The sequence below is a fragment of the Danio aesculapii genome, chromosome 11 (genome assembly GCF_903798145.1).
Source record: "Danio aesculapii chromosome 11, fDanAes4.1, whole genome shotgun sequence".
NCBI classification, from domain to species: domain Eukaryota; kingdom Metazoa; phylum Chordata; class Actinopteri; order Cypriniformes; family Danionidae; genus Danio; species Danio aesculapii.
Genome location: NC_079445.1, coordinates 6541587 through 6552656, shown reverse-complemented (window position 1 = coordinate 6552656; position 11070 = coordinate 6541587). Strand labels below are relative to the sequence as shown.

The window sequence follows — 11070 nt, the reverse complement described above, 5'->3', positions numbered from 1 at the left end:
AACACCTTTGCAAAGACCTAGCAACGCCTTAGCAACCACTTATCAATGCCTTATCAACCACTCAGAACACCCTATCAACACCTTAGCAACAGCCTGGAACACCTAAGCAACCGCCTAGCAACACCTTAGCAACCACCTAGCAACGCCTTAGCAAGTGCCTAGCAACCACTCAGAACACCCTAGCAACCGCCTAGCAACACGTCAGGAACCACTTAGCAAAGCCTTAGCAACGACTAACACCCTAGCAACACCGTATCTATGACCTGTGTTCTGAAATGAACACAGGGGTACATGTGATGTTGGTATTTTCATACTGCAGAGTGGGTACAAATTCAACAAAATACTACTCACTTTATCATAGTAACTTTATCATGTTCGTTGACACTTTTCCACTTGGAAGAAATTTACAGTCAAATGGTGTCGGTTAAAAAAGCTTTTTTGTAATCCTGCATCCTCAGTTTTAACATTCAGCATAACATTCCAGTGCATCTTTTGAAACAATTTTAGTGGCTTATTTTGGAGATCATCAGAGGATTACATGCTCAGTATTTCTCAGCCAGTTGTTACGAAAACTCTCACTTAAAGTCCACTTAACTTTAGCCTTCGGAAATGTTTGAGATGCTAAGAAATGTGCCTTAGAGTCTTTCAGAGTACGGTTTCCTCTCTCCTCCACTCCATAGCTTCCACTGTGGCGCCGAGCTCGGCCTCTTGGGTAGCGTGTCGTTCGTTCATAACTGCAATCTGCTTCTCCAGTCGCCACAGCTGCTCCTTCTGCTTCTTTCTAGAACTCCTGTAGGTGCTTGAGACTTTACTGGTGAAAGAAAAAATACTTGATTGATTCTAGGATTCACTTAAACTGTTGATATTGACATTCATCTACCAAAAAATAAGTATATTTAAAAGCTCTTTTATTAAGTGTACTTAAGTAAAGAAGATTTGAATCGAGTATCAAGTATAAGTGAACATCAAGTCTATCAATACACTAGCACACCTTGTATGCCTATTTTTAATATTGCTTGGGATTTATTTGATTATGAAATAAAATGGGTGCTGTATACCTAAACAAATCGCAGCAATTGAATTGTATGGAAGAGTTAATCAAAGAGAACCATTCTGCTTAATAGTGGAAACACAGAGCAATATACAGTAGTCAATATTCAAAGTAAATCAAAAATGTTTTTAAAAATTGTCCCAGGACAACTATGGGTGTTCGATAGTTTTAGGACAACGTTGATGAAAGGTGATGATACACTTCGAATGTTGACTACTGTAAAGTGACCTACACACTTTTAAATTGTAATATTCCACCCTGGTGGCCAATTTTTCTACAAATCTGACAGATCCTTAAGTTGAACAAATCCATCAAGTTTTGTTCCGATGTCAAATAGTTTCATTAATTAATGTTGCCTGTGTTTTTTGGGATGCACTAAATGCCTTCATAAGACTTGTGTGTCATCTTAGACACATAAACTGCATGCCAATTTTTGAGTCAATTGAACCAGTAGTCATCCAGTGCTGCTGGCCGTTACAGGCCCTATGACAACATTAGCCGCGTTTCCACTATCGCGCCTAAAGCGAGCGAGCCAGGGCGAGCCAAGGCCAGTCGCGTTTCCACTATCACTTCCGGGGCGTAATCGGGCCAAAGCGGGGCTTCCTTGGGGCCAGCGTCCGGCCTTTTTCGGCCCGCCGAATACCTTGGGCCAAGGAGGGCCAACTGGGGCTTCGGGGTGGGGTTACGTACAAAGGCGGAGTTTTCCTGTCAGGTAAAGAGGAGACAAGATGGTTTCTTCCCTTACATTAGTTTTGCTATCGCGCTTGATCAACTCACTAAGAAGAAGAAAAAATGGATAGCAGACAGTGCTGGTCAGTTGAGGACACAAGGGCTCTTCTGAACATTTGGGCCGAGGAAAATGTTCAGAGGCAAATAGACGGCGTTTGCAGAAATGAGGACGTTATCAGGTACATCGTACATCGCTGTCTGGCCTTACACCAACAGACCACGAACAGTAAAAACGCAATCGCTTCGGTGTTCTCCATCTTCCAGCTCTCGTAGTGATGCCAGGTTGTGTTTGTGGTTATAATTTGAGTTTTTTGTTCCCGCTGAAGTGGGCGGGTTGTGTGACGGGTTGTGTGAAGTTTGATTCGGGGGACGTTCTGGGGGCGGTGTTTGCGTGACGCGCTGCGAGCAACTAGCCCGACAGTGGAAACGCGACATGATTTCGGCCTCATTTCTCAACCTCCCGGGCTATTAGCCCGGCCTGGCCCGATTAAAGCCCTGGCTCGCACTGGCCCGATAGTGGAAATGCGGCTATTGGAGCCCTATAATAACTCTGGGGGCCCAAAACAGCATAGGCCCTTAGAAGCGTCCGAGCCCTACCCCCCAGCGGCCATAGCAGGTAGACCTGTTTGTTAACATTGACCTCAAATTGAGCTTTTACATGCACTTAAAAAAAATTATGTCCGCTGTTTGTTCAAACTAATTATTTGAAATGAGCTAAAACAACACAATTCTTGAGATTTTTTTGTGTGTGTGGGGGGGGGGGGGCAACTTAATTGTTTTACGTTCAATCCACTTAAATTTGATAAGTTAACTTAATTGACTTGTGTTTGGACAACACCAATGAATTGTGTGGAACCCAGCATTTTTTACATTGTAGTGTCCCAACTTTGGACATTTGGACCTCCAGTAATGAAGCTGATTCGAAATTTCTACCTTTTTCATATTTTAATAGTCTCCAGAGTACCTGGTTACGCCATTTTGGTTATAATCGACTGTACTGATCCCCCTCTCCCTTCTAGATTATGCCACGTATAGCTCTCTCTAAGTATGTTACAACCTAGGCTGTAATTAGTTGATTATGTACATGCTGTAATTTGATTTTTGGTTTACTTGTAGTAGCGTGAGAGACGTGCGATCTCCTCTCTGTTAATCCTCCTGTGAGTGGTGCTGTCTGTGAGCGCCGAGTCCAGAGACTCTCGTAAAGATGCCACTCTTGTCCTCAGTGACTGCTCTCTGCAACATCCACAGATTGAGCAATTGGCTTCTCGCATCAACTGTTTCTCATGTGTTTAGATGGTTTTCTCACCTTTGCAATGCTGCCTGTAGTTCTCTTAGGATGGAGTGATTTCGAGGACCCCCTCCACCTTCAGCTTTTGCTAGATTTTCAGCAGTTCTCTGCAAACAAGACCAGCTTAGTCACTTTTCAGTTCTTTCACAAGCATTGTATATCTATAAGCAGAGATGTATAAAGTACTAGAGACCCAGACTTGAGTAAAAGTACAAGTTCTCTATCAAAAAAGTGACTTGAGTAGAAGTTGAAGTGCTCTTTAAGCACCATACTTAAGTGGAAGTATTCAACATTTTTTGTACTTAAGTATTGCAAATTCTGCATTGTGTATTGTGTAATGTAGTTATTAATGAAAGCAGTCAAAAGACATCTTATTGTTTTGTTTTTTTTTAATATCTTTTTTTGGGGCACGTGATTAAGCAGAACGAAAAGAAACATGGCTTACGATAGGGAGAAGTTAATTTTCATTCAGACACCATTCACAATTCACAAAATGTTTGCACAAGCTCTGCACCTCACAGGGTATAATTTCAACAGATAAGGTCATTAAAATAACACTGTTTTAATTTTGTAATAATAAAGTAGATCTGAGGCTACATATTACTATGTAGATCTGGCCATGTTAGACTATTTGAATGAATCTCTTGTCTTTGCATTACAATGCAGTATTGTTTTTCTGCATTATCTTGAACACTGTATTAGCATTCATTTCATAGAAGAGAGGAGGCTGTTGGGAGTGAATGTAAATGTCACATTCTTTTGACTTTCCCTGCAAAAACGTCCCTAGTCAGTCAATGCAGGGGTGTTCATAGACAACATGGGAAGTCCGAAAAGGTCAGGAAGTTTCATTACAAGCAGGAAGCATAGCATTTTGAGACCATGCAAACATTTCTAGCCCTCTAAACCAGCTGTGTCCCATCCTGCACCTGGAGGGCACCTTTCAGAATAATTTAACTTCACTCCTAATTAAACACACATGAATAAGTTGATCAGACTTTTCAGTAACACCAGACAGATTTGCTGAAGCTAAACTGTCACTGAAGCCCTGCGGATCTATAAAGCAGGTTCTAGATCATCAGTTCTGCTACCTTTGATATGGTGAATCATCAGATTGTCCTTCTCTTCACTGGATATTACTGGAACCCTGCCCCACTGGTTTGAATCCTACCTCACTGGAAAATCTTTCAGGGTAGCCTGGAGAGGAGAGGTTTTCCAAAGATTACCACCTGGTCACATGGGTACCTCAGGGATCAGTACTTGGATCCATTCTCTTCTCTGTTTCCACATCTGAACCCATCATCCAATCACATGTTTTTTTATCACAGTGATGCCAACAACATGCAGCTTCTGCTTTTCATTTCAACCGGATGATCCGATGATGGTTGTATAGATATTGCCTCAAGGACATCTGGGCTTGGATAAAAGATCACCTGCAGCTCAATCTGGCAAAAACAGAACTTCTGGTCTTCCCTGCAACTCCAGCTGCACAACATAATTTCACCATCCAGCTGGGTATAACAACTATTATCCCTTCTAAGTTAGCCAGGAATCTTCAGTGATCTTTGATGATCAGCTGCCCTTGAAGGATTGCATTGCAACCACAGCATGACCATGTAGGTTTATACTATCATTACCTTAGGAAATTACAGAAGGATCAGACCTTTCCTCAATGAGCATGCTACACAACCTTTTGTCGAAGCATTTGTAGTTTCTATGCTTGTCTACTGCAATTTTCTCCTGTCTGGAATCCCATCTTGCACCCTTACCAATACAATTGATCCAAAATACTGCAACTCGGCTTGTTCTCATTAAAGCCAAGTATGACCATGTCCCACTTCTCTTCATTTCTCTGCACTGGCCTGGTTGAAGCCTGAACCTTCTCAACACGGTTCTCTCTATGTGAAGGAGCAGCTTCTATATTCCCAAGTTTCTCCTGGGTGACAAAGCTCCTCACCCTGTCTCTAACCGTACGTTCACACCGAAAGTGGCGAGTCAGGTTATAATAGTTTTGGATTTTTCATTAGTTTTAGTTTGTAATCGTTTTGACTTTTTGTTTTCAAGTTTTAATTACTTTTAAGGGCAGATTTACTAGTTTTTATTAGTTTCTATATCTTGAAATGACTTAGTTTTAGTTTAGTTTTTATTAGTTTCAGTATTATTCATTCATTCATTCATTTTCTTTTCGGCTAAGTCCCTTTATTAATCTGGGGTCACCACAATGGAATGAACCGCCAACTTATTCAGCATTTGTTTTATGCAGCGGATGCCCTTCCAGCTGCAACCCATCACTGGGAAACATGTACACACTTATTCACACACACATACACTACGGACAATTTAGCCTACCCAATTCACCTGTACCGCATGTCTTTGGGCTGTGAGGGAAACCGGAGCACCCGGAGGAAACCCACGCGAACGCAGGCAGAGCATGCAAACTCCACACAGAAACGCCAACTGACCCAGCCGAGGCTCGAACCAGCGACCTTCTTGCTGTGAGGCGACAGCACTACCTACTGCGCCACTGCGTCGCCCTAGTTTCAGTATTAGTTTTAATTTTTTTCTAAATGGGGATATCTGTTTAGGTGCAAGATTCAAAATCAACAGGATGAATATTGTATAATAAATACTCAGTCATACATTTTTTGAAACATGTATTCAGAGAACACATGAACACCACCATCTACCTCAACCATCTACCCATCCTCAAATTCAAATACAACAGCCCACAAGATAGCAGCCCTAAGTACAATATGTGTGCAAGGCTGCTTCTGAGGTTAGACACACAGTAGTGATAGGAAGTTCAGATTTAACGCGGATGTTAAGACTCAACATTATGTACTCAGCAATAGTAATTTCAGTCAGTTAAAACATCACCATGATCTGAAAAATTGCTTACAGTAAAGTTTTGCAACCCAACTGAACCACGATTCACTTATTTAAATTCCATTACGATTGTCTGTTATGAAATAAACTTACGTTTTTCACCAGACCCTCTCGGTTCACCCGCGCTGCAGTTGTTCAAGTTTAGTTCAATCACACAGCAGGCTGTACTGTTTGTGTTTGGTTCACTGAATCACGCATGCGCAGTATTATCGGTTCACCGCTTCTCAATGTAACGTTATTGTTCTAATAACTGAATGAGAGTATATATTGGATTATTTAGAGTCAGAGGGGGTATTAGGCTCATTAAAAAGTAAGTAGTTTGTGGATAAGTGCTTACTGGAGACGCGAATCGTTTCAAATGATTCAGTTCAATTTGGTGAACTAGTTCAACCGGTTCACTTAGAAGATGCGGTTAAAAAGATTTGTTCGTGATACAGAAATAAAACCCATTATTGGGCGCAAATGTGTTAAAGTAATAGTTTAAAGTATCTGTATTTAATGCTGTCACCGTGCTGCTGTCTTGTCCACTCTTTGTTTTTGTCGCGGCAGCAACAGCGAGGATGACTGGAATAGAACCGTCTCGATCTGGCCAATGGCAGCAGGACTACAGACTCTGAGGTGCGAAAGGGTCAAACACCTGCAGTGCGAACTATATTTACTTCTAAAAGGCTAAAAGGCCGTTCCTTTTTGTGCTACCAGCTGACCGCCTACCCCCGTATGGAGAGCTTTTCTGCTGTTTGCCCAGTGGCTCGACATGTACGTCTGCAAACTTGAGATGCAGAGCGGAGTTGATGGCGACCTTCACCAGACTCGAACCCCGAAAAGCAGAAAGCAGGTAAAAAAAATAAAAGGTGAAAAATAAAATAAACAAGCAAGTAAATAACAGGGTGAGAACGTGGTAAGATCTGAAAACGTGGTAAAAATCAGGTTGCCGTGAAGGCTTTTCTTTTTCTGAATTGCTTTTGATAACACAGTCGGTTGGGTTTAGGGAAGTGGGTGGTCGGGTCAACTGGTGCTTTTGTAAACTCTATCGGTTGGGTTTAGGAAAGGTAGTAAGTGGGTGGGGGAATTGATCGATCAGTCAGTCAGTCAGTCAGTCAACAGCGGCCTCTAGTGGATTTACGTGAGAAGAATAGGCACGAATGGCACTCGCATTAGAAATCTGAGATCTCAAAAAGCGTTCACAGCGGCCTCTGGTGTATTCACGAAAACAAAACCTGCAAAAAATGTACCTCCTGGGACGTATTTTGTGATCTCCAGAAATGTATATAGGAGTATGTATCAATAATAAGCCTGGCTTGTATATTTTTAAGGCTTCTTTGTATGTTATATATGTTAAAAAGGAAAAAATACAATAAACTGTTGTATAAATGCTGTAATGTTTAAATTATTTTTCTGGTAAAACGTGTGAAGGTCATGTGACCATCAGGAAGAACCCAGCATCTCATTTCTCACAGGGTGCATTCTCTGTTCTCGTGGTCTCCTGAGTTCATTCTTCTGAGGTAACGTAATTAGATCGGTCTCTACAAGAACATGAGTCAATACTCTGCATTCTTGGAATTAAGAAACAGCCCTTGTCTCTTTAACCAAACATACCTGACTCAGATCATTAGCTGAGAATGCAAGACCTGAAATGGGTGTGACAGATAAAGGAGACGTCCAAAACGTGCACTGCTAGTGGTCCTCCAGGAACATGGTTAAAGGCCACTGTGCTGAATGACTAAATGTAAATACATGTGATCTCTGCATGAAAATTGGCCCTCCATGAGCAGTGTTAAATACTCCTGTGCTAAATGTTGAGAAAATGTATCACAATGTGCTGGCTATTAACAAAATGTCAGCTTTCAAATCATTCAGATAATCACACATTAGTAAGCACCTGCTGGGCTGCTCTCCTCTCCCCAAGCTCATCTCGCAGACTGTCCAGGATCAGAGAAGTAGCTGAATCCTGCGCACTCTGGACCATTAGAGACATGTCCAAACACCGTCTCTCTTTCTCCAGGAGCCGGAGATTCCCACGCATCTCTGACATCTCTTCCTATGTAAAATGAAATATCTTTTAGGAGGAACTGTAAATAATTGCAATACAACTCTACCGTTTCACATTCATAATAAATATGAGTAAAAACAAAGACTATAGAATACACAAGACGTGTCACTCAAATAGTTTTGAATGGGGAAAAGTGTAACGGTCAGTATGTCGAATGAAGCCCCGCCTTCTAGTATAGGAGCCAATCATCAGTCGCTATTGACTGACAATTCTCCAGGGGAAGGGCTCGAACCAAACGTGTGTTTCTGCAGATTTTGTGTGATTTGAATGTTTACAAATAAAACCAAAGAGCCAGTTATTGCAGTTTATTGGTGATTCCTAATATGCAAGTAATTTTAGAGAATTTGACATTTCAAAGATGTCCGCCGAGTGAAATGACTTGTCTTAAAGGGACTTTGTTAAAAATCCTTTCTGAACATACATTCAAACATTATGATCTTTGTCAACCAGGGAAAGGATTGAAGCCAAAAAGTCGAGGTGAATTCTCATGGTTTGAGAGATGTTTTCCGCAGCAGGAATTGGATCTATTATAAAGCTACATAGCAGAAGGAATGCAATTGACCCTTCACAGGCTGTTTGATTGACAGGCGATCCAGCTAATCATAACACAGATATTCTGTGGCCCCGATACTTTCCGCCATATTGTTTGACAGGCGTCAGAGTGCATCCCAATTCGCATACTATCCATCCTAAATAGTATTCGAAAATAAAATTAGCATGTCTCAAACCGTAGTATGTTGAAAAAAGTATGCCAAATGTTCCCGGATAGTTCCGGTAAAAAATTGTAATTGTAGAACCGTCCATACTCTAACCGCTGATATTGCCCACAATACATTGCACGTTGGACATGAATTTAATTAGAACTACAAACTCGGGTAAAAAGTGTAAACAAACTACAAACATGGTGGACACTCGAGACCAACCTTCAAGTAACGAGCAGGGCTTGATAATAAGGACTGCCCGATGGCCCGAGGCCAGCATGCGAGACGCTCGGGCCAGTGTACAGAAAGGTTACTGGCCCAATCGGGCCAGTGCTGCCTTGTTACAAAAGTTTGGCTGCGACGGTCTTTCAATTGCATGCAAATACAATCTTAGGGTGCTTTCACACATAGACGTTTGTTTCGGAATCTGTCTCGTTTCCCCATGGTTAACGTGGTTTGTTTGGCATATGTGAGTCCAGCAATCGCACTTAGATCCACGCCAAATTAATCGGTCCGAGATTATCCTTCATCCTGAATGAAATGGTCTCTGCTCGATTGAGCTGATCGATTGTAGTTACTACTAACTGGTCCAACGAACGACACAGGCTATATCACAGTGTCTTATGATTGTGTAATAGCCATATATACGGCTATACGAAGAGAGAATGAATCCCTCATATGCACATTGCAGACGTTTATGTCTGCTTCTGTCTGAAATCAGTATGTATTTTTTATGATAAATAATTCTGTGGAGTGCACAAATTGATAGGAGTGTGCCATAAATAGATTTGGGGTGGGATTTACGAAGGGTCAATTGCTTATCAGAAGCTCATTCAGCAACATGTGATCACTTCCCTGTGTTCATCACCTAATCAGCCAACGATTTTCATGCAAGTAATTGATCAGTCATACAACAAAACAGAAAAAGGGTCTTGAAGCTAATTATATAAATATATGTAAAACTACTCTTTTGCTTCTGTCAAGACTTTAATACTGTAGAAAGTAGGGGTGAACTTTTCAAAATGGCTCACCCTGACTGTGGCCAGCTCGTATAGCAGGGCTGATTTCTCCTCTTTGTTGTTTTTGGAAAGTGAACTGGCACGACCTCTGACCCCTGCGAGTGTGCCAGTGTCTGGACTGATCTTGTCCTCTCCTGCTTTGCCCCGCTGTGGGATACATACAGCAGCCCTGTCCTGCTGCAGCCTGGAGATCCTCTGCGTAATTACTCCAGCTTTAACCTCAAACTCCTGCTTCGACAAGCTGGAGAATACAAAAATAAGAGGGAGAAAGATCAAGAGAGGCGTTTTAGATCCAAGATGACGTCCGTTTCGTTATCAGAACAAAATAAGGGGATTAATTGAATTGGTTTGGGAAGGCAATTGCATGTTAATCCATTGTAATTAATGTAATTAGGATTGAAAATTAGACCATAGCTGTGTTGTTGAGCTTGCACTAAGATTCAAGCTACAGACCAGTTTCTTGCAGACTGGATGGATTATCAAGATATTTATCAGTGTAATGACTATGGAAACATGGATTGTGACCACAAAAACATATATGATACAATAACCTGTTTGGCCTGGCATCAGCAGCGCCCTCTGGTGGACTGGAGGACTCACACTTTGAGTTCTCTTCTGTTGACTTTGAGAGGTCAGGCTGGGGTGTGCTATTTGTTGCTGTAAGAGAAGACAGTATTTGCATGCGCGGCTGTACATTAATATGTTCATGTGTCACATGAGCTGTAATTCAAAGAGTGTGTGGCACCTGCGTGCTGTTGTTTTCTGGCTTCGTACAGGGACAGCAGGTCACTGTAAGCCTCCTCACACTCCTCGCTGTCAATCAAATAGCCATTATCAGCATACCACTCACACGCTCTAAACACTCCCTGTACCAGTTTTAGGGGCCAAAGGTCAAGGTTTACAATGTTGAAAATAGTCAAGGAAACTGAAAATCAGGTTTGTAATTAGTTGTGATCTCTTTTTTGTAATATAAAGCAGGGGTGTTCAAACTCAGTAACAGAGGACTATTGTCCTGCAGAGTTTATCTCTCACTTGCCTAAGTGTACAAGATATGACTAGTAAGACCTTAATTAGCTGAATCAGCTGTGTTAAGCACTACAACTACAAAGGAAGTCATGACCTGCGTCCCAAATGGCACACTATACACTATGCACTTACACACTCAACAGCATAGTATATGTATGAAGTGTCGTCGCAAATGGAACACTAATGGTTTTTACTAAGCGGAAATTCAAACCGTTTCCCTGATGGCATTTTTCGATTGCCAAATTAGTGAAATAAATGTCCAAACCACCAAATAATACTTGCCATAACCGCATTCACCATCAGGAGGTGCTATAATCTCATAG

At 41.6% G+C, this 11070-nt stretch overlaps 1 protein-coding gene across 1 annotated transcript in view; it reads right to left on the bottom strand.

Annotated features, from left to right (window-relative positions):
* Positions 1-424: 424 nt before the first annotated feature.
* Positions 425-11070, bottom strand: part of ushbp1 (Usher syndrome 1C binding protein 1) — a 30042-nt gene continuing 19396 nt past the window's right edge. The window contains exons 8-14 of the mRNA XM_056468437.1: positions 10467-10534; positions 10273-10378; positions 9734-9962; positions 7831-7989; positions 3087-3175; positions 2891-3013; positions 425-811 (exon numbers count right to left, since the gene is read on the bottom strand). Of these exons, the coding sequence (XP_056324412.1) occupies positions 646-811; positions 2891-3013; positions 3087-3175; positions 7831-7989; positions 9734-9962; positions 10273-10378; positions 10467-10534 (940 nt within the window). The 3' untranslated portion in view covers positions 425-645. The remainder of the gene's footprint in view (positions 812-2890; positions 3014-3086; positions 3176-7830; positions 7990-9733; positions 9963-10272; positions 10379-10466; positions 10535-11070) is intronic.